A 24,778-nucleotide genomic window follows, 5' to 3' on the forward strand; every position below is an offset into this window, starting at 1 on the left:
CTCCTTCCTGTAAGGAGGCCACTACTGACCGAACCGATTCCGTACAAAAAGGACAAAAATGGGCCCGCTTTGGGACTGTATACAGGTTTGAAAAAAAACCCTGAAACCTTTTGTCCGCTGGAACCTCCTTGATACAATAGGCAATTGAGTGCCTGAAATAAGCTCTTCTCTGGATTTATTGGTACATTTGATATTACAAACCAGGGAGGGGGCAAAGAGACGAAATTCTAGTCTGTACCCCAGAGAAATTGTGGAAATGACCCATTTGTCTTAGATTAGAGCCCTCCAGGCAGCAACATAATTCAAAAGCCTCCCCCCCCCACCCCGAACAAGTGGGGGCACTCCTTCATAAGGAGGCGGACTTTGGATCTGCCTTGGATGACTTTTTCACTCAGGGCCTCCTCGAAATCATCAGCCGAGTATTCCCCCTGCACTGACGGCCTCCAAGCAGTCGTTTGACATGGTCAGAAAGACTCTGGCTAATGCCAACAGCTGCCACCGCTGGCTGTGGGGCAGAACCTACCAAAGAGGAGTTGCTGCAATGAAATTTCAGCAAAATGGACTAGCCTGCTGCATAATGTTTTCACTTTGATTTTCTGGGTGTCTCTGAATTCAGTCCTCTGTGGGTTGATCATTTTCATTTCCATCAAACAATGGGACATCCTTATGTTCCTAACACATTATCCAGTCCATATCAGTATAGATATCCAGCATGATATTTTTGAGATCTGATGTGTTTTCAAAGTGTTACTTTAATTTTTTTTTAGCAGTGCACATTTTTTCCAATGCCTCTAGCTATGCATCCAGCTAAAAGTAATTATGTTTCCTAGTAACATCAAGTTCCAGCCACTGCTGTTCCTCAGGTATATAAGGCCTAGTGATACTGCATTCCAGTCTGATCAGTCCCTCAGTTAGTCACCATCCAAACAAAATCATTGCAGTCCCCACAACATATTATAGAGATTTGACAGATCACAATGATGTAGGAAGGAAGTGTCGGGACACACCTGGTTTACCCTCTCAGCGTCTGTCCTGGGGGGGGGGACGGGGGGGGGACACACCTTTACTGGTCTGCCACACCTTCCAAGTCAGACAGACTTTAAGCTTCAGGAGGCAAGGCTGTCAACTCCTTTTGTATGTCAAGATATATCATTAGATACTGTTGCAAAAGTTGCTTATCTACATTGCTTTCAAATACCATGAGGGAATAATATATTACCGTTGAGATACCAATTAATAAAAAAGCAAACTAATTCCATTGAAATACCATTCTTAAGACTCTCCTTATAAAAACATATAAAAAAGAATGAAGAATGTTTGGTATACTGAGCACAATAGCTCCTTTCCAGGCCCTGCATATCACTAACCATGCTGTCACATCCTTGCCAAACCCTACAGCTGTTGTCACAACTGTAAACAAAACATTCTATAAATCGGGCCAATATAACACACCCTTCACTGTGCCACATCTTTGTTACCTTTACACAAAATCATTTCTCAGGCATGGCACAGTACTCAGCAGCTGAGCCACAATGATAATATAAGACACCTAGAAGACAAAATACATGTACTGAAGATCTGAAAAGGCACAAAGAATTTGAATTCTGGGAGGCCACCCATGGCATTCACAAAAATTAATACAGCTTTACAAGCGATTGTTTTGTAAATGTGCATTGTACCATGAAAACTGTAACCATCAACAGAACTCGCCAGGATAGACACAGGGGAGTTTTTTTATATATATATATATATATATATATATATATACACATACACACACACATAAATACATACATACATACAGTGGGGATCGAACTTTTGGGCACCCCAGCTAAAAATTTGTATTAATGTGCATAAAGAAGCCAAGGAAAGATGGAAAAAATCTCCAAAAGGCATCAAATTACAGATTAGACATTCTTATAATATGTCAACAAAAGTTAGATTTTATTTCCATCATTTACACTTTCAAAATAACAGAAAACAAAAAAATGGCGTCTGCAAAAGTTTGGGCACCCTGCAGAATTTATAACATGTACTGCCCCCTTTGCAAAGCTGAGACCTGCCAATGTCATGGATTGTTCTCAATCGTCGTCTGGGAAGACCAGGTGATGTCAATCTCAAAGGTTTTAAATGCCCAGACTCATCTGACCTTGCCCCAACAATCAGCACCATGAGTTCTTCTAAGCAGTTGTCTAGAAAACTGAAACTGAAAATAGTTGACGCTCACAAAGCTGGAGAAGGCTATAAGAAGATAGCAAAGCGTTTTCAGATGTCAATATCCTCTGTTCGGAATGCAATTAAGAAATGGCAGTCATCAGGAACAGTGGAAGTTAAAGCAAGATCTGGAAGACCAAGAAAAATATCAGACAGAACAGCTCGCAGGATTGTGAGAAAAACAATTCAAAACCCACGTTTGACTGCACGATCCCTCCAGAAAGATCTGGCAGACACTGGAGTTGTGGTACACTATTCCTTCCACTATAAAGAGATACTTGTACAAATATGGTCTTCATGGAAGAGTCATCAGAAGAAAACCTCTTCTAGGTCCTCACCACAAAAATCATCATTTGAACTTTGCAAATGAACATATAGACAAGCCTGATGCATTTTGGAAACAAGTTCTGTGGACCGATGAGGTTAAAATTGAACTTTTTGGCTGGAATGAGCAAAGGTACGTTTGGAGAAGAAGGGGCAAAGAATTTAATGAAAAGAACCTCTGTCCAACTGTTAAGCATGGGGTTGGATCAATCATGCTTTGGGGTTGTGTTGCAGCCAGTGGCACAGAGAACATCTCACGAGTAGAAGGAAAAATGGATTCAATAAAATTTCAGCAAATTTTGGATGGTAGCTTGATGCCATCTGTGAAAAAGCTGAAGTTAAAGAGAGGATGGCTTCTACAAATGGATAATGATCCTAAACACACCTCGAAATCCACGGGGGATTACATCAAGAGGCGTAAACTGAAGGTTTTGCCATGGCCTTCACAATCTCCTGACCTCAACATAATTGAAAATCTATGGATAGACCTTAAAAGAGCAGTGCGTGACAGACAGCCCAGAAATCTCAAAGAACTGGAAGACTTTTGTAAGGAAGAATGGGCAAAGATACCTCAAACAAGAATTGAAAGACTCTTGGCTGGCTACAAAAAGCGTTTACAAGCTGTGATACTTGCCAAAGGTGGCAGTACAAGATATTAACTCTGCAGGGTGCCCAAACTTTTCCAGGCGCCATTTTTTTGTTTTCTGTTATTTTGAAAGTGTAGAACCGGGTGCCCATATATGGATCGAAATTCAGCTGGTTCCTGCTGACCGGTCAAATTTAGATCCACGTATGGCCTGCTTAAGCATATCCAAGTGATTGTAAGGGTTAAAAAGTGCTTGTTTACACAATGAGGGTTATTTACTAAAACTGCATAGTGCAAAATATGGTTCTGCATAGAAACCTATTAGCTTACAGGTTATATTGTCAAAGCGTGATTGAACAAGTTGAAGTTTGAAGCTGATTGGATACTATGCACATGTGCAGGGGCAGACTGACCATTTGGAAACACGGGCACTGCCTGAGGGCCCGGGGTCAGTAGGGGGCCCCATGAGATGCCCCTGGTACCTTTTTCATAGGCTTTTTTGAGTTTGGGCAAGGACACAGGGGCCCCATGATCCCCTATTGCCCGGGGGCCCCATGAGTTGTCAGTCCGCCCCTGCACAGGTGCACCAGATTCTGAATGCACCAATTTTAGCAAAGATCCCCCATTGTGTTGAAAAATCTGTTACAGGTCAGCATCCATTTACTTTCCTCCACAAGCACAGTTATGGCTGTTTATCAGTCTATTACACCCCAGAGCCAGATGATTTGCAAGAAATGCTGGAGGAATGACAGTAGGGTCTGCCATCTTGGCAATCAGGCACATGTAACTTAGCATTGATTGTTCTTGGTGGCAGACCCGCTTGTGTATGGCTGCCTAAGCCTAGGTTCACACTATTGCGGCTTTGTATGTCACGCTTGTGCAGGCACAGCACCATATTGAATGGACTGCTGTGCCTGCGCTTCATGCAGGAAAGAGATCCCTCCAGCATTTTGAAAACACAGCATATGGGAAATCCCTGTGGTTTCCGCACCTGCAAATGTGCTGCATTTTGAGATGCGTGGAGGTGCTATTAAGAATGAATGGCCCTGCGAGTTTTTAAAGAGCAGCACATTTTGGCTGCGGGTGGGGGAAAAGGTGCGATACCCGCAACTACCCACAATAGGGGGAACCTAGCCTTACAGCATGAAAGATTTCAATACTGTCATTAACAATTAAGTCATTAAGACTAAGCTTTTATGGAAGGAACTGTTCCCCAACTCTCACAATATATTAGTTCCAAACCAATGACTCAGTGAGTAGGTCTAGAATTACTATGTGGCATGCAAGTCTAGGAGAGGCTTGTTGCTCTTGGCCAAATCCCACAGGTGTTTTGTAAGAGATATCTAATCAAATACTGAATTTTACCAACTAATATGATAAAAATAAAAACAAATCTAGCCACTCTTAAGCAGTGCCGGAAACATAGATTTGTACTGCAGGCTGAAAAAAAAAAATTCTAACAGATTCTACCATCCATGCTAAACAGTGCAGATGGACGAATCTCCTGCTAGGACTATTGTATTCCCATGGTCAGCCCCACTTGCTGTCAAAATACCCAAGCAGTGCTTGCATCTGATTGGATGGAGGAACTGTTTGGCCAACAATGTTCTGTTTAACTCATTTGATATATTTGAGGGACCTTAGGCAGGAGGGTGCTGAGAGGGCCACCCACTGAGCAAATTTTTAGCAGCTTCATCAAGAATCAGTTGAGACCTGCTCTGTGTATGGACAGATTTTAGCTTATCTAATCTAATAGCAAGTCAAATACCAATTCCACAAAAAGCCAAAATGAGGAGGATAAAGCTGTAAGGGGCTGTAAAACACCATAAGAGATTACAATTTTGGTTTCCACACTATGCCCTTCAGTCCCTGTCTAGTGATAGGTGTCAAAGGAGGATGTGAGGGGTAAGCTCCCAAACTATTAAAGTGTATGTAAACCCCAACAATGGTGTCAAATATACCATTAACAGCATTTTGTTATATCTGAAGGAGAAGTACAAAAAACTGTTGATCATGTTAGAAGTTCAAAGTTGTCCCCTGTCCTCTGCACTCTTCTAGTGTTATCTCAAAGAAAGTAATTAGCCCTCCTACTTTCCATTTCAAGCCATAGAATTATCGTCTATGTTGTGGAGATGGGGGAGTGTGTAAGTTTGATTAGCAAAAGAATTGAGCAGGGCTGACTATACTTCGTCCAAAAATGTTCTGTGTTCTCAGCCTACATCAGGACTTAGGAGAACAGTACCTTTGTGGCAGGTTAAAGGGTCTGAAAATACAGTAAAATACTTGTTGAAGGGATAAAACACAGGGAAATATGCATGTATTGCAAACATGTACTGGATATTGTATGTTTAAAAGAGAAGTTTTTTTCCCCCCAAAATTATACTTACCTAGGTGGATGCAGCATCAGTCCAATGCTTCATCTGTCTGGATCTAAGTGTGAGAGCTCAGCATTCACATGACCGCTGAGCCCTCACCACCACCGTGGGAGGAAAGCAGTGACTGTCAGTCACCACTGTCTCTGCTCTGCCCCAGATCGCTGACAGGCTGAGCAAGGTGGCAATCCAGACTCTGGGGTGGATCCTGATCTTTCCCCCAGCTTGGACCAATTGAGTGACTTCAGCCCACTGTCAGCTGAAAACAAGACACAGGGGTGCAGAACGAACTGCACTCTTGTGATCCACAGAAGTGCAGCCAAAAGAGCTTTACTGTACTTCTTTAATATTCCATTTTGCCCTGACATACACTTTTAAAGAAGGTTTTGTGCTGAGATCAGATTTAAGAACTTACAAAATAGCCTGGGATCATATGGGTCTAAATTCTTAAAGGATAAGTTCACCTTTGGGAAAATGTACATGGAGTACTGCAGCCGCTGCCTGATCAATGACAGAAGTACAGGGAGAATTTCCCCGTACAAGCGGTTACTTTTTAAAAACAGCATGGCTGTGCAGGGCTCCACCCACATGGCCGCATCATTCATTCACAGTGTTCAGTGAATGAACTTAAAAGTCCCAACAGCCTTAGCGGCTGTCGGCTTGTAGTTCTCAGTGAACTACCGTGGCTATAGAGTGCCATGGTAATTCACTGAATCTTTCTGTCAGTATATCTGCTTGCCTGTACATCCTGTATGGGCAAGCAGATATATGGAGAGGTCTGCAAGAGACCTGCATGGCACCAATCATGCTGATCACTGGTGCAATGCTTTACAGGCTTCTGCAACCAAAAAAAATACATGCACATTTATTAGTTTTGGTCAAAAGGTGAACTTATCTTTTAAACTGGCTAAAGACCAAAGGCCACAGAGCAAAATAATGAACCATGGAAAGTCTGAGAAAAGGCCAGTTTGACATTCTTGGTTTAGCACATGCATCCTTATAATGCCCATCATGCTGACATTTCAAGTATAACAAAATGCTTATGTTCAGGGGCGGACTGACAACTCATGGGGCCCCCGGGCAATAGGGGATCATGGGGCCCCTGTATCCTTGCCCAAACTCAAAAAAGCCTATGAAAAAGGTACCAGGGGCATCTCATGGGGCCCCCTACTGACCCCGGGCCCTCGGGCAGTGCCCGAGTTTCCAAATGGTCAGTCTGCCCCTGCTTATGTTACATATGTACTAAATCCCAAGCCTACAGAAGTCTTGTTGCATTGCATTACACACAAATACATAAAACCTACTGTATATACAAGAAAAAAAAAAGTATTCTAGATAAATAGCATCACCTCAGTCTGAGCTGTCCTGCCACCGCCCAGCAACCTAAACACACATGCAAAATCCTTAACACATTCGTTTGTATTCCTAAATGCTTGAAGTATTAGTACTTGCACAAAATTACATGTGGCGGTAACAATGATGAAAACAATTAAAACTCAAGAGAATAAGCGTACTGAATCTGCTGTTTTGCATGACTGCTGAAAATGTCTTACATGTTAAGTGGTTTTCTTCTCTGAATTATACCAGACCAATGCTAGAAGAGGTGATTTTTGACCTTAAAAAGACAAGAGCAATTTTGCATCAATGGATTCAAATGTAACCTAACACAGAGGAGACCATTGACCAACCTAAATGATAACAGCAGCCATATAACATACCAGGTTAATTATGTTGCATAAACTTCTTGTATTTAATCATCTTCACATGGGCCAGATGATTAATCATGTATATGAACAAAATTGGAGACCATTTGCCTTTGTTAAACCTCTGAGATTAATCTCGCAACCGCCTTGCATGGTAGAATGGTATACACTTCAAGATCATTTAATCTCAGATTAAAAATCATCCATCTAGCTCAGACCTATGCAAACTGACACATTCACACACAGTGTTGTCCATTTCAACATCAGCAGGGTCTTGGAAAATCATTCTATTCTTTTATGTTTGTTAGTTATACTAAAGACAGGCCTACTGTTTGGCATGATACAGGACTACGGCACTGATAATGTAACAAAAATAAAGAACACACAAAAATGTCTGGACTGACTCATCCATCAGTAATAACAGACTGGTTACATTACTGATACAAACCAATCTGGAAGTCTATTTAAAGAATTGTCATATGCTTTGTATTTGTTACATTAAATATGATTGAGCGAAGTCCTTACCGTTGAAGGATTCTCCTGATAATGAGCCAAGTCATTTTACACAAAGCTCACACACATCTGTCACAGTTTAATATGCCTGCACATTTTCCAACGTAGGGTGCTGGCTGTGATTGACCCCATACAACCTCATACCATTCTTCTTAGCCAAAACTGTCACTTACTGCCATGTTTACATTTAGGAATTATATTATGTGTTGCACTGAGGTTTGTAAGATTTAATCTGTTTCTCAGCTAGTAAAGCATTTGTTATAGTAGTGAAAGCTGACCTATGATGCAAAATGTAATGCCAAATAACTCTCAAGTAGCATGTGGATTCTAATCACTATCAGGTGCCCTCTAGAAAAGGTCATGTGGTTGATGCCTAGTTATTGGTCATGTGATCTGTGCTGGTGGTTCTTGGGAAATGACATTCAGACAGAGCTGGCTAATCAGTGTCTCAGTCTTAACAGTGAACCTCCCTTTAAGCATGAGTTTAGTCGGCCAATTCTTGTTTTTGCGCTCAAATGCCAGAGGGAGACCAAAACTGATTATTTAAAGCTGAAAGTTATATCTGCTCATTTATTACATCATTCCCTAGTTCCTCCTTTCCCCTCGCATTAATAAAACATTTTTAAATAAAACCATTGTTACATACTTTATTTTAGACACAGTGACATCACTGGGTATCTGTGTTTTTCTATGCAATGCAGGGAAAGCATGGCTGATGGGGGGGGGGGGGGTTGAGAGAGTGCTCTACATAGCTTCCTAAAAAAATCATGGCACCTACCTCAGTACTCCTCTCAAAAGCCCTCAGCTCTGATACAAGCAGTGGGCTGGCTATTGGGAGGTGTTATGCCAATATCAAAATGAATTGATGGATAGATACCAGTCTAGAGGAGTGGGTGATTTTAGGCAGAATGCCCTAGGCAACACCCACATATGACGCTGAGCCTCTATGATTGAAAGAGCGGAGATCCATCAAATGAAAGGGATGGGCCAGAGACACCAAGGCTGGGAAGGAAAGAGGTAGATGATGCTGGACATCTGCCAGCCAGGAAAGGAGATGGGCTCTATTTGATCTGATGCAGCTTCTAACATGCATCCTAATGCAACACCTAAAGAACATATACAACTGTGCAAACTAAAGGAGAGGCTGGAGTTCATCTTTAAACAGCAAGTACATTTTCCTATAGGTCTGCTATAAAGCTGTAATTTTTGGGGGGATGCAGCATCAAACACATTAGCAATATGTGCTGGTGTATATCCCATTGCCTGCAGGTGTGTCTACATCTGGTCCATTCCCGTAGTGTCTCCACAACCACTTGATACTGCCTTGATCAGCTACCTTCGGTTGCTGTGAAGATAACAGAGGCTGTTGGTAGTTGAAAAGCTTGTTCCAGCCACCCCTTCAGGTCTCTCCTCCATTCATAGAACTCATCTCACTAAATTATAAAGCATCACCTTCTGTGAATTGGAAATGATGATGCTGTCATTCAACTCCTCCTCCATTCACAGAATGCAATGTGCTAGATGTAGTAAGACTGAGTTCTATGATTGGTGGAAAGGGGGGGGGTGATTGGCACAACTTTGGAGAGTAGCAGCAGCTTCTGTTAACGTTCACAGCATCAGAAGACAGTTGCTCAGGGCAGTATACGGCGCCTGTGAACAAGACACCGCAAGAAGATTTTCTATCAGAAGCAGACACCTGCAGGTAATGGAAGGCACACCTGTACACATAACTAATGTGTGCTGCTGTATTCTACAACAAAAAACAAATAACTAATCTTCAGCTCTAAAGTAAAGTCATTATCTTCTATTGTATGTTGTTGGCAAAGTATTAGCATATGTCTAGGCTTCTCTTCTAATGTCCATACCAAACGCACATTAATTATACTAATACATAGAAGTTCATTGTAATGTGAAAACCAGCACAATTGGGCTGCATCATCCACATTAGTGACGTGACGCCAAGAGCTGCAACCATTCAGCTGTTCCAGGCATGGCTGCACATTACAAATATTCCAATCGTGATTCATCATTAACTCTTCCTGGCTGCTATGCTTATTTCCACTCTTCACATCTTCAAATACTGTTACCAGAGGACTGTACACAGCACAGAGTGTCTGTCACACACTGCCAGTGATAAACCCAAACATGGTCTCCTTTATCATGGATTATGCACCATGATGCTGCATTTTCCTGTTACACCCCTTATTCTTCTTGCTGCTACACCCTTGTTATACCTTCGCCTGTTAGAGCCCTATCTGTGTTACACCCAATACTGCCTTGTGTCCCTGTTACACCCTACCTACAGACATTTACCAGCAGTCATTCATGTGCAGCTATATACATAAAGCACTGTCCCCAGAACTGCCACTACGAGGCCATAGATCTGGGTGACTGATGGCAGTGGGTCTGGATTGCAGTACTGGTTACAAATGATCCCAACTCTGTTTTGGCTTAGTACACCTTGGAAGTTTTAGACCCCTTTCACTCGGGGCTTCCGAACAGGTTTGCCTGTCAGTTTTTCAGGTGCACATGATCAGAAGCTCCATGCAAGTCTATGGACAGATGGATGTGCATGAACTTGTGTCCATTTATTCCCATGTACCTAACAGCTCATCCACTCCCTCATCATATCACGACTCGACTACTGCAACTCCCTCCTCACTGGCCTGCCTCGCCGCTGGCTATCCCCGCTTCAGTCCATCCTGAATACGGCTGCCAGACTCATTCACCTTTCCAACCGCTCCATTTCCGCCACCCCCTCTGCCAATCCCTCCACTGGCTTCCGATTGCGCAACGGATCAAATTTAAAATCCTAACGCTGACGTACAAAGCTGTCCACCATACTGCCCCGAACTACATAACTGACCTAATATCCAAGTACCGCCCAGCACGCACACTCCGCTCCTCACAAGACCTCCTTCTCTCTAGTTCCCTGGTCTCCTCCTCCCATGCCCGCCTCCAGGACTTCTCCAGGGTGTCACCCATCCTCTGGAACTCCCTGCCCCAACCCATCAGATTATCACCTAATCTCCTCTCCTTTAGGTGCACCCTGAAAACCCACCTCTTCAAGGAAGCCTACCCCACCCCCTGCTAACTTGCCGACCTCCTCCACTCTTCCTACCACTCCATCCCCCACAGCTATCTCCTCCTGTGCCACCACCCCCTCCCTCCTAGATTGTAAGCTCGAAAGAGCAGGGCCCTCAATCCCCTCATGTTTTGCATTGTATTGGTATTGTTCTGTCACATGTTCTGTCCCCCTTTGTAATGTACAGCGCTGAGCGAACTATTGGCGCTTTATAAGTACTGTATAATAATAATAATGTACCTCCAATTCCATCCAGGTACGAAAAAAAATAGAAAAAGGACTATGTCCTTTACCATTTCTGGAACTAAACATGACAGATCAGAGGTAGTCTAATATAAAATGGACTCAAGGCAATTTACATCCAGCCACCCATAGAGCTATCACGGGCCCCCTAGAGTCTGCTGTCAAAATCCAGACAAAAACTGGATGGCATTGATGTCACAAAACTGATACCTGTCCTATTCACCTCAAATACAGCAGAGGATCTGATCATGGAGAACGAAGTGGCGTGCCCTGTGTGAAAGGACCCTTACAGCCTAAAGCTGGCCATACACTATACAACCTAATAGCACAATCTCCTGTACATCTATCAAAACTGTGCAATATAAACCAAACCTAGACATTTCAATCAATCAATCAGTATCCAATCAGGCAAGGCCTTGCACTACATATGATGAAAGATTGATCGTACGGTCTACACTCTTACTGTACAATCTCCTTTAGATCTCCAATCAGCTATGTAGTACAAGGACCTGTCTGATTGGATACAAATGGAATGGATTGTTTATGTTTGTCCTCATACTGCATAGTTTTGGTAAATCTAAAGCTCACCACACAGGTTACAATCTGACGGCACAATTTCCTTTAGATCTCCCAAGAACCATGCAGTGCAAGGGCCTGCCTGATTGGATACACAGATTACATAGTTTTGGTAAATCTAAAGTTGATAGCCCTGTGAGATTGCAATGTGTATGGTGTCCGTAAATGAGACTGTACAATCAGGTTGTATAGTTAACTTAAAGCTGAACTCCGGACATTTTATTCTTCCCATGCAGTGGAGTTGTGCCCACACTACATGGTTGAACTGCTCAGTTTTGTTCTAGGGGAAAAGAGAAAGGAGATATACTGATCCTCCAATCCTGCTAGCACAAGACCAGTCCGGAACCCCTGTGCTCTAGAAGAGTGGACTGCCCCTGATGTCATCGCCTCCAGAGCAGGCTCTATAGACCAGGAATAGTCCACCGTTGGACCATGGGGGAGCGCTGTTTTGCAGTGGTATGAAGGATCAGGTGAGAATAAACTTTCTGCTCACCCCTAGACAAAAACAGCAGTTGACCTGTGCAGTGCAGGCACAGCCCTACTCCACGAGTACAAAAAAAATTGCCTGGAGTTCAACTTTAAAAAAGATTGTACAATGAGAATTGTATAGTATATGGGCAGATTGAGGGAGATGGTATAGCGTGCGGGCAGGTTGAAGGAGGCTGTGGGCAAGTTGAAAGAGGCTGTGGGCAAGTTGAAAGAGGCTGTGGGCAAGTTGAAAGAGGCTGTGGGCAAGTTGAAAGAGGCTGTGGGCAAGTTGAAAGAGGCTGTGGGGTGTGTGAGCAGGTTGAAGGAGGCTGTGGGGTGTGCAGGCAGGTTGAAAGAGGCTGTGGGCAAGTTGAAAGAGGTTGTGGGCAAGTTGAAAGAGGATGTGGGCAAGTTGAAAGAGGATGTGGGCAGGCTGAAAGAGGATGTGGGCAGGTTGAAGGAGGCTGTGGGCAAGTTGAAAGAGGCTGTGGGCAAGTTGAAAGAGGCTGTGGGCAAGTTGAAAGAGGCTGTGGGCAAGTTGAAAGAGGCTGTGGGCAAGTTGAAAGAGGCTGTGGGCAAGTTGAAAGAGGCTGTGGGGTGTGTGAGCAGGTTGAAAGAGGCTGTGGGCAAGTTGAAAGAGCCTGTGGGGTGTGCAAGCAGGTTGAAAGAGGCTGTGGGCAAGTTGAAAGAGGTTGTGGGCAAGTTGAAAGAGGCTGTGGGCAAGTTGAAGGAGGCTGTGGGCAAGTTGAAGGAGGCTGTGGGGTGTGCGGGCAGGTTGAAAGAGGCTGTGGGCAAGTTGAAGGAGGCTGTGGGCAGGTTGAAGGAGGCTGTGGGGTGTGTGGGCAGGTTGAAGGAGGCTGTGGGCAGGTTGAAGGAGGCTGTGGGCAAGTTGAAGGAGGCTGTGGGGTGTGCGGGCAGGTTGAAGGAGGCTGTGGGCAGGTTGAAGGAGGCTGTGCCCTATATAGCAGCAGAAGGCTGTCCTCCTATGGTATGTATGTCAGTGGTGATGAGTCCAGTCCCTCAGCGCAGACTTGTGCTGTGCTGTCAGTGTGCACTGTGAGGAGTAGAAGTTTCCCTCAGTGTCCCACCCTGGACTGCTCCTTGTCAGGGTCAGCCTGTCACCTCCTGTCATTGTCATGGCCCTGTCAGCCCTTAGCCTTCTCCTCATGCATCATCCTACAGGGAATGGTGCCAGGCTCAGCCCGTCCCCCTATCATGTGCACTGCACAGCCGCCTTTACCTTTGTATCTCTCCAGCACTCCCTCATACGCCCGTACGAACTCGTTCTCCTGGTTCCGATCCACCGGGAGTTGCCCCGGGATATACCCGGACATGGCGACCGATCTTCCAGCTGTGCGCCCGGTGCCCGCCGGTCTGTCCGGTGCCTATGGATCTGACTTCCGGCTCCTGTCTCCGCCCCGTCAGAACTCAGGGAAGGGGACACCCATCCGACTGATAGGGTAGGACACCTGGCAGTCTGCAGTGTGGGCGGACACACAGCGGACACTCGGGGAATTACCATCACACTAAGCGAGGAGCAGGGGGCCATCTACAGGCAGCCGGCACAATCACACAGACCAGGGGCTAAACTTTTCTTTTTTTTCTCCATAGGGAAGGTTATAGCCCCTGTAAGGGTTTTTATTTATTTATTGCAGGTACTTCTATAGCGTCATCAATTACATATATATTGTACATTCCAGGGGCGGACTGACCATTTGGAAACTGGGGCACTGCCCGAGGGCCTGGGGTCAGTAGGGGGCCCCATGAGATGCCCCTGGTACCTTTTTCATAGGCTTTTTTGAGTTTGGGCAAGGACACAGGGGCCCCATGATCCCCTATTGCCCGGGGGCCCCATGAGTTGTCAGTCCGCCCCTGGTACATTCACATCAGTCTCTAACCCTTTTACCATCTGGGTCACATTAGAAAGATTTCCTTTCACTTCCTGCCCCACAGCCAAAACAGGAAGTGAGAGGAAATCGCTCCAAATTGAGGGAATCCCTGGTTATCACCAGAACTAGTGTCCCTAAGATTTCACCTCCATTCCTTCCTGTTCTAGGAACAACATTTTTGGATTTTCTTTTTCTTTCGCTTTCAATGATAAGGGCACAAATAATGAGAGTGATTGCCTGTGCCTCAGCCTTCTCACACAGATGCAGACTGGATGTGATTTGAACATGACATGTGAAATAACATTGCTTCCTATGGTGTCTGTTCACATATGTCAGGTGCACTGGTAGTGCAGATTCAATGGGGATTGAAAAAGTGTAAGGCTGGCCATACATTATACAATTTTTTTGAGAATTTTGCTTTAGATTTACAAAATAACATATAATATGAGGTCAAACCTAATAACACTTTCAATTGTATCAATTAGGCAGGCCCTTGCACTACATTGCTGAAGGTAAATCTAAAGGAAATTGGGAAGAAATTGGACAGAAAACTGTAAGAAAATTGTATAGTGTATGGCCAGCCTTATGTCTGATTTTTGAGCAGTGCGGTTTGGTTTAGGTGCAGATTACAGGCTATTGACTTCTATGGGAACTGCTCCTAAACCGCACATGTGTGAACAGGATAAAATCTTGATTTAATCCTGTCCTGAACCTGATGTAAACCTGACATGAACTGCTGAACAACTACTGCCAGGGGCGGACTGACCAGTTGGAAACTCGGGCACTGCCCGAGGGCCCAGGGTCAGTAGGGGGCCCCATGAGATGCCCCTGGTACCTTTTTCATAGGCTTTTTTGAGTTTGGGCAAGGACACAGGGGCCCATGATCCCCTATTGCCCGGCGGCCCCATGAGTTGTCAGTCCGCCCCTGACTACTGTGTCAATTAGCTGTGAAACCCGAGCTTCTGATCCCTCTCCACTCTATCCAAAACTAAAAAAGTGGTTCCTTTATGTTTAAATTAAAGCAGAACTCCAGGCAAAAACTACTTTCCATGTCCTTGTTGCTGATTTCCTACCTTTACTGAATATGTCATCCATCTCCTGGATCACTCAGTAGTTGCTCTGAACTAGCCTATTCATTTTCAAATCAAACCGTTTATTCTCTTTGGTTTCCTGTTTGTAAGATCAGTGGCTGCTATGCCTCCTATTCCCCCAGCCACTGGTCTTGGCACATCCCTTCTGTAGTTCTTTCTCTGGGAAGCAGTGATGTCATTCAGCCCCACTTGCAGTAATGGGTCGACCGAGATTCTTAGACACATTCCACATGTACAGGCCTAGTGTACCCGCCCACATTCACTACAATTCCCTGTGGTTGATGGGATCTGCAGTTTCCTTTTACTGCAGAGAGAGAGGAGAGGACATGATGTAATCCCTGCTGTTACACCTCCTCCTTGGCAAAGCAGAGGCTGTTATGATATATGGGGATGAGTTAATTAAAATTAGACTTTTCTCCTAAATGGTAAGGATTTTCACAATGTTATTAACTGTTTAGTGTTTTGTGTAGGGAGGTGTACTAACGGGTAATTTTTTTGCCTGTCCGAGTGTTCTTCTTTAAGCAGAACTAAATCCAAATAGAGTAAGGGAGGTTTATAACCACTGTCCCTTTTTTGCCATCTATGTCTCATTTGGGGGAGATTTCCCTTCACTTCCTGTCTCACACACCACAGGAAGTAAGAGAAAATCCCTTCAAAGTGAGGGAATCCCTGATTATCACCATAATTACTGCCCCCAATCAAAGATTTCCCCTTCTAATATTATTCAACCTAAAACTTGGTATTTTCTTTCACTCCCAGTGATAATAATAATAACAAACAGAGAGGGTGAATCTCCCTAATGGGGACACAGCCAGCAATAACAACTCACAGGGGTTCTAATCCCTCTCCCCTCTATCCAAAACTAAAAAAAAAAATTGTTGCCTTTAGTTATGCTTTAACCACTTCCCGTCCGGCCCATGTACATAAACGGCCGGACGGGAGCAGTGCAGGAGCAGGTGGCCATTTATAAACGCTCCTTGGGAGTGAGCAGCACCAAAATCCAATGCCGCCGTGTCCTCTGTGTAAGGTCCCGATCATGTGATCCCTGATTGGCCAATCAGTGATCACAGGAACAGTAGTAAAAAAGATGTCACTTCCTGACATCATTGCTTACTACTAGTGAAATCTGTGAATGATCACAGAGGTCACATGGTACAAGGCTATTCACAACAGCCTTGTATCATGTGACAAGCTGTGACCAATCACAGCTCTCACAGTATTTCACAATGGCTGCAAGAATGCAGCCAGGGAGAAGGAGAAATTATTGCTTTTACAGCCTTTATGGGTGTAAAAGCAATCAATGTAAAAAAAAGAAAAAAAAATGTTCATCACCCCCCACAAGTAGTACAGTGTCACTATGGTGACACTGTACTGCTAGGGTGATGGTATGTTAAAAAAAAAAACAAATAATAATATAAAAAAATAAAATAAAACTGTTAAAAAACATTTTTGAAAAATTATAATTTTTGGTTATAAACTAATTTGGGTTATTTATATAGCTGAATACATTTTAGCCAAGATTTATAAAGAAAGATTTATTTGCAAAATTTTGTAAGAAAACCCCTTTTTTTTTCAAAATGTTTGGACTTTTTTATTTATATAGCAAAAAAATAAAAATCCCAGTGGTGAATAAATACCACCAAAATAAAGTTTTATCTGTCTCAAAAAAATGCTAAAAAATTCATATGGGTACAGTGTTGCACAACCGCGCAATTGTCATTCAAAGTGTGATAGCACTGAAAGCTGAAAATTGGCCTGAACAGGAAGGGGGTGAAAGTGTCCGGACTTGAAGTGGTTAAACTTGTGAGCTCAACATGACACATGAATTCACTTCTCAAACTATTTTCAATTTAATGCTTGTAAAGTGGACACCAACTTGCATGAGTTTCAGTGTACAGACTAGTGTGAATGAGCCCTATGACATTTATGAGCACAGCCAAGGACTATACACACACATCTGGATTTGTAAGATTGTGATCTTGGATGAGACAGGAAAAAAGTGGCGTCCATTCTTCTGGAGATACATGTAGATGAAGGCTTTCTAATGGGGAGTACTGTCATCTAAGTGAGGACAAACAGAGAGGGAGAATCACCCCAGTAGGGAAACAAACAGCAATAAGAATTTGACAGGGGTTCTAATCCTTTGCTACTCCATCTAAAACCAAAATAAATGTGCTCTGACTACACATACACTGTAAGTACTGAGCAGTTTTAAGACTCTTGTATCAGCCTAAAGCTGCATGGATTGAATTTCTATCCGTGTACGGGCAGACTGGTTGTACAGAAGTTGATTGACTCCTGTACAACCCCCCTGTCAGATTTTCCTTGCTTGATCAGCACCATTAGCTATAGCCTGCAATTCTGATCAGTGTATTCTGACGGCGTAGAAGTCTCCCTGCAGTCAGAATACAATGGCTCAGTGGAAGGAGCTCCCCCCTCCTCATCGAATGTGTGGATGGGGAAATCAGGTCATCTTTTTTTTTGTTCAGTCTACTCGTTGAACAAAACAAAATGACTCATCTATAATCTAAATATGCTCTCATGGGCAGAAGTTGCCTATGGCAAATTCCAGACTTGCCAACTGCCAGAAAAGTTTGATAAGGCTTGGTTCACATATGTGTGGGTGGTGCCGCTGCAGTAACCACATAAATACCTGCAGCCACACCACCCACACAGAGGAATGCAGGGCACGCAGGCAGGTGACATTAATTCTAATGGTACTCCGCCCGCACTAGAAATTGCAACCGTACTGAGAACCTCGGTTCCTGTACGGGCTGCGATTTCCCAAGTAGTGCAGGAACTTCTTCCCTGCGTGTATCGGGGTACGGGAGTCCATTCAAATGAATAGGCTCTCGTCCCCACGCAAGTTGCGGCCCGCATGGCCGCACATATGTGATCCAGGAGTAAAACTGTGTATCATCACAGGACACAGTTACAGGGGAACTAAACCCATCAATTTAACAGTTTGAAAATACAGTTATACAGTTGCGATCGGGAGCATTCCCAACATGCCAGGAATGCTAACTGTCACAGTTGCTTGTGCTCTCAACCAAACTGTCAAACCATCAAATGGCTGGTGTCATAACTGATCACATGTGCAGCACCATGGCAGTTGCAAATCAAACAAAGGTTAAGATGGCAGCTTCCTTGGCTGAAAAGGATAAGAAAGTCTAGTTCCGTTTTAGCCTACACATGGTTAATGTTGGCTACAACAGGACATTTGATGTGGTCAGGGGTCAATAGATGTGGTCAGTGTAGACTCACTCCCCCTTTTACTCTGTGGAAATGATCTGTGTATCTCCTGTAAGAATACTGCCTGCAGTGTTTAAAAATAAACTGTAACAATATTATTACAATGTATCTTCTTTACTGTTTGTGTGATTTGCACATACTATCCCTTCCAGCAACCGTACAATTAAAGTGGAACTAAACCCATCAATTTAAAGTAGTTGTAAACCCTTACATATACCCAATGAAGTGACTGGCCTCAGGTGATACACAGAGATTAAACAAATCCTCTTACATATGTTGTACCTGCTTGTTTGCAGCCATCTCTCCTCTACATCTTGTCAAAGTGCAGAATTAATAAAGCTTGTCTGAAAGTTCAGAAAAAATGGGGTGGAGAGCTGAAGTTACACACTTCAGGGCTCAGCGAGAAGAGCTCTGAGAGCTGATTGGAGGTAGGAGACATACCCCCCTTCACAATTCAGACAGGCTGCCAAACTGCTGGAGGTCCCTCCCCTGTCATCATTATTCTCTTGGTGTCAGAAAAACTTGTCAGAAGTAATTCATGTTGATAGCAGAGGAACAAAGCAGCAGACAGAAATGACACTTAGTGCTCTTAATTGAGACAAGTACACACTAGAGAGGGATATGTTTAAACAGTTACATTCCTGGCACATGCGGGGACTGTAATTGCCACATTTGCTTGTGCTCTCAACCAAACTGTCAAACCAACAAATGGCTGTTGTCATAACTGGTCACATGTGCAGCATCATGACAGTTACAGATCAAACAGAAGCTAAGATGCTAGCTTCCTTGGCTGAAAAGGATAGGGTTTAGTTCCGCTTTAACCTCCCTAGAGGTCTGATTATGTCAGTATTTCTGTGCTCAAAGCGGTACATTTTTTTGCATAGAAATATGTATTTTTTTTATTGTAGGCCTGTAATTTTTAGGATTAACTCACTGAAATCTGTCCGAACAAGAGTCTAGTAAACATCCCGGGTATGTTAAAATTTGAAAAACGAAATCATAAATTATAATTTAATAAATAATCATAAAAAATAATAATATAATAATAATACATTTAATTCAATAATATAATCAAACCAAAAACACTGAAATTTGAAATATAGCGCCAAGTTTGCACATCACTGAGCAAAGTCGCAAAATCGTTTTCAGTGTCTGATGACGAATTTCCCCACGAATCATTATCACTCAATTCTGCAAGTGGTTCTGATTTACTATCGCTGTTCTCTAGCTGGTCTAAAAGCGATTTTGACCTAAAGGGATGCTTTTTGGACGCCATGGACGTTTCTCAGTTTCCAGGCAGAAAAATGTAGGCAGGGAACAGGACAAAGCACTAGGGACAACATGTATGTGAAATGGTTTGATACAGTAATGTTTTACTATGTGATTTTAGTGTATTTAGTGAATGTCACTTTTTGTCATTTTCAAATTTCCAGCCAGTTCCATCCCCGTATGTCCCGACGTTGCAGGGGACGGAACATGGAAGACAGATGCCGGCATCCACCGGAGGACATTACAGGGGACACTGCAGGAGGGACATCGCGGGAGGTAAGAGAAAAACAGAAGAACAGATCCCGGAGCAGCGCCACAAGGTAAGCCCGAGTGTAGCTCGGGGTTACCGCTTGTAGTACTGAAACTTACAAAGCTAACTCTGAAAGCTACACTCGGGAATACCGCCAGGGAGGCTACTACAAAGCATTTTTTCAAATAAAAATGTTTCCAATTTAACCCCTTATTGATCCTTGTTTTTACATAATTCACTCTCTTCCTACCTTGGCTGTTTGATTTTTTACCATTTGTATTAAACCATTCTGTATATTTAAATGTATTTTTTTTCTTTAGTATTCAACTCAGGCTGCAGAAGATCTAGGATCACCCATGGATCTAATGGCTGCATTAGTTTTGATTTTAATATTTTTCCTTTATGTCCACTGGTGATCCTGCCAGTAACACACATCTTGCCCTATGATGAAAATGCTCACTCACTGTACTGTATCTATAAAGAAGCATTAGTGTCTTTCTAGGACAGGACATGAGTGGAATGCAGAACACCTCTCCCTTGTTATAAAACATATGCAGTATTGAAATGTTTTCAATGGTAGATTTACCAGACCAAAAGGGAGAAAATAGGAAAAGTTCATTGTTAGGGTTTACATACCCTTGTTATCAAACCCAAGAACAACATTTTATTACATTGCATCTTATTAGTCCTTAGTTGTGATGACTACATTTGTGTTATTTTGTTTCTGACTTTTATTCCTTTAGTTCCACTGGTGAGCCTGCTAATAACACACTTCCAGTCCTAAGGTGAATATCCTCACTCGCCATACGGTATGCATGCAGGAGAAGCATTGTCCCTCTAGGACTGGACATCAGTTAGGTCAGCCTTTCTCAACCAGGGTGCCCAGGCACCCTGGAGGGCCTTGAGGTTTCTTCAGGGGTGCCTTGGCAAAATGTCTAAAAATTGCACAAATATTCTATACAAGCCAGAGGGTGGAAATAGCCTGCCTTTTAGTTACACAAAGCCACAGGTTTTCATTGTGCACCATTATGACCTTCTAGCCACCGGCGTCCTAACAACCAATGACATCATTAGTTGATAAGGAGGATGTCAGCTACCTGCACAGCATCCTAGTTTGACGCTTCCCTGCCCCTCTCCTTCAGTGCTGGGGTCACATTAGCTCAGTGATGGGGAAAAACTGAGGGAGATGAGAAACACTGGAATACTAGTCAGTACCGGTGTGCAAAATTGTATTTGCTTTGGAAGAATAAATCACCTCTAATGTTGAGTATCCTACATATGTGGATGTTGCTGTTATATAAAACTATTAGAATCATTTTTCACATTTTAGAATGGGGTTTCTTTTAAAATTATGAACTTTCCAGGACAGGACTGTCCATAATTTTAAAGGGTGCCTTGGGACTGTACATAATTTTAAAGGGAGTTTTGGGACTGTCCATAATTTTAAATGGTGCCTTGGGGCTGTACATAATTTTAAAGGGTGCCTTGGGACTGTCCATAATTTTAAAGGGTGCCTTGGGACTGTCCATAATTTTAAAGGGTGCCTTGGGACTGTCCATAATTTTAAAGGGTGCCTTCGGACTGTCCATACTTTTAAAGGGTGTCTTGGCTGAAAAAAGATTGAGAAACACCGAGGTTACGAAACAGCACAGCATCCTTCTTCTGATCTCCATAACAAATCAGAGATGTTCTGTAATCTACAGAAAGAACTAGCCACAATGCTAACTGAATAACAGTCAGGAGAGGCAGAAAGCACAGGTTGTTGTGCGTTCACTAGATTTCTGGCAGGATCAACAGGTATTTTTGCACTCATAAAAAATATATAAACAAAACCATTTCAATGGTTTGTTTACTCACCTCAAAACCAGCATGTTACACCTTCTTCCCTTCTAGGCCATTTTTGGTTTTTAATCATGTGATAGTTTAATTCTTTCCTGCTGTCCACGCGCATATAAGCAGCCTCTCAGCGGGAGGGTCTTATCGCCTAGAGCAGTGATGGCGAACCTTTTTGAGCCCGAGTGCCCAAAACTGCAACACAAACCAACTTTTTTATTTCAAAGTGCCAACACTGCAATTAACCACTTGCCTACCGGGCACTTCTACCCCCTTCCTGCCCAGACCAATTTTCAGCTTTCAGTGCTGTTGCACTTGACAATGACAATTGTGCGGTCATGCAACACTCATTTTTTCACACAAATAGAGCTTTTTTTGGTGGTATTTAATCACCACTGAGTGTTTTATTTTTTGTACTATAAATGAAAAAAGAGCAAAAAATTAAAAACATAAAAGGTTTTCTTTGCTTCTATTATAAAATTTTGCAAACAGGTAATACTTCTTCTTTGATGTGCGTTGGTGAGGCTGCACTAATAGGCAGCACTGATGGGCATTGATGAGGCGGCACAGATAGGTAGCACTGATGAGGCGGCACTGGTGGGCATTGATGAGGCACTGATGATGCACTGATATGCAGCAATGATGGGCACTGATAAGCGGCACTGACTAATAGCACCAACTGGAGGCACTGACAGACGGCACTGATCGGCGGCACTGCTGGGCATCATTGATGGGTGGCACTGATGGGCAGCACTGATGGGTGACACTGCTGGGCACTGACAGGTGGCACTGCTGGGCAGCACTGACAGGTGGCACTGCTGGGCAGCGCTGACAGGCGACACTGCTGGGCACTGATGGGTGACACTGCTGGGCACTGATGGATGACACTGCTGGACACTGCTGGGCATCATTGATGGGTGGCACTGATGGGCAGCACTGATGGGCAACACTGCTGGGTAGCACTGACAGGTGGCACTGCTGGGCAGCACTGACAGGTGGCACTGCTGGGCAGCAATGACAGGCGACACTCCTGGGCACTGATGGGTGACACTGCTGGGCACTGATGGATGGCACTGCTGGGCATCATTGATGGGCGGCACTGATGGGCAGCACTGATGGGTGGCACTGCTGGGCAGCACTGACAGGTGGCACTGCTGGGCAGCACTGACAGGTGGCACTGCTGGGCAGCACTGACAGGTGGCACTGCTGGGCAGCACTGACAGGTGACACTGCTGGGCACTGATGGGTGACACTGCTGGGCACTGATGGATGGCACTGCTGGGCATCATTGATGGGTGGCACTGATGGGCAGCACTGATGGGCGATACTGCTGGGCACTGACATGCGGCACTGCTGGGCAGCACTGACAGGTGGCACTGCTGGGCAGCACTGACAGGCGACACTGCTGGGCACTGATGGATGGCACTGCTGGGCATCATTGATGGGTGGCACTGATGGGCGACACTGCTGGGCACTGATGGATGACACTGCAAGCAGTTAATCTCACCTCTGGCAGCGTCGGTGTGGCTTCCAGCCCAGCAGCTCATTCCCATTCATGCTGAACACGTTGCCCCTGGCCCCGGAGCAGTGTGGGAGCCTCTTCCTCTCTTCCGCGCCCATCCTCGGCTACATCACCCCTGGTGCCAGAGCCGCATTGGAGCTGTTTCCTCTCGTCCACGCCCACCCTGGCCCCAGAGACATGTGGGAAATGTAGTTTGATGGGGGTCCAGTGTGGACGAGATCTGGATGGCCGGTCCATGCGCGCTCATCATCTTCTTCCTGGCGTGCCCACTGAGATGGCTCTGCTTGCCAGCTCTGGCACGCGTGCCATAGGTTCGCCATCACTGGCCTAGAGGCTGCATATATGCGTACCAAAAAAGAAAACAGAACCTGTGCCAGTGGGTAACAGAAAGCTCCCAATCTCTACTTGCGATCGGGAGCTTTCCAATCATATGACCACTGTGACAGCCAATCACGTCAGTCACATGATCACAAACCCTGCCCCACTTCATGTCATCTAAAACCGCTTAAAGGGCAGGGAGGCGTCGGCGCCAAGGGGTTAACTGACAACTACTTGGTCAAGAAACACTGATCCTAAATTAATTTTATGCTGATTTATTTTTAGACATGTAGCTCTTGGCAGTATTTAACAACCACTGGAACTAATAAAAGAACAATTTAAAAAAAATTGCTTCCCTCACTTTCTGTCACAAAACATCAAATAAAATGTCAGGAACAAGGGAGCACATAAAAGAACATCATTGATAGTCAATTCACACCAGCCACTGCGTTACAACACAGTGGCTGGTGTGTGGTGCGATCAGTGCAGTGCTGATGCACCTGGAATGGTGCATCGGACTGTTGAATTTTTTTTATTAACACACTTCTGACATTTCATTAGGTTCTATTGGCCGGCGCATGGTGCCTGTGTTGTGCTGGTAAAAAGTATGGCCAGCCATACTTTTGTAGCACTACCCCCTTAGGAGTTGCTGAAGTTTCAGGTCCCCCTATAGTCCTGCGCAGCCAGGCAACACGCATTTCCACATAGACTTGCATCCAGGAATCAATAACTAGTCCTTGAGCTTTGGTTTTGTGATTTTTTTTTTTAGGGGATTGTAACTTGGATAGGGTAAGGGGTGTACAGGATGCCCAATGGAACTGAAAAAGTAAGGACAGCTTCCTGAAATATGTACAAGTGGTCACAGCAAACAGTCCAGACCCTAGATACTACTTATCCAGCTGTTCTGGGTGAATCACTGAGCAGGGGATCCAGTGTCTGCAACATAAAATGGTGAAACAGTCCTGGGTGGCAGGCTAATCCAGTTTCCCACCAGAGTGCCTCCTTCCCCTATCAGGCCCAGGGGGTGCAGGTCGGCTCACTTGGTCCCTCTCCTGTGCTGCTTGTGGGCTGGTATCTGCTACCAGGCCTTTTAGCTGAGTCGCTCCTTCCCTGCCTCACAGGTGGTCCTCTCTCAGGGGGGCGGTGAAGTCCCGAGCTTTCCTCCTTCCAAGTTCCTCTGCCTGTAGGTGAGCCCCTCTCCATCTGGGCTTGCTTCCAGGCTCCTGCCTCCAGCCTCACATCCTCCTCAACTCTCTTCTAACTCTCCTCC

General features: G+C 44.3%; 1 protein-coding gene and 1 long non-coding RNA gene across 10 annotated transcripts in view; one reads left to right on the plus strand and one right to left on the minus strand.

Annotated features, from left to right (window-relative positions):
* Positions 1-20,085, plus strand: part of LOC149462670 (uncharacterized) — a 79,083-nt gene extending 58,998 nt beyond the window's left edge. The window contains exon 3 of the long non-coding RNA XR_016312634.1: positions 19,750-20,085. This is a non-coding gene — a long non-coding RNA (uncharacterized LOC149462670). The remainder of the gene's footprint in view (positions 1-19,749) is intronic.
* MACF1 (microtubule actin crosslinking factor 1) overlaps positions 1-24,778 on the minus strand; it is a 402,996-nt gene that overhangs the window by 301,333 nt on the left and 76,885 nt on the right. Inside the window, exon 1 of one of the 9 annotated variants that reach the window (XM_089676711.1) lies at positions 13,325-13,460. The exons of the other annotated variants lie outside the window; for them this stretch is intronic. Within the exon in view, the coding sequence (XP_089532837.1) occupies positions 13,325-13,418 (94 nt within the window). The 5' untranslated portion in view covers positions 13,419-13,460. Of the gene's footprint in view, positions 1-13,324; positions 13,461-24,778 lie in introns of those variants that run through there. 9 annotated transcript variants of the gene reach the window in all.

Source organism: Staurois parvus, unplaced genomic scaffold, assembly GCF_062004578.1.
Source record: "Staurois parvus isolate SC_StPar_1 unplaced genomic scaffold, SC_StPar_1.0 ptg000172l, whole genome shotgun sequence".
Lineage (NCBI taxonomy): Eukaryota > Metazoa > Chordata > Amphibia > Anura > Ranidae > Staurois > Staurois parvus.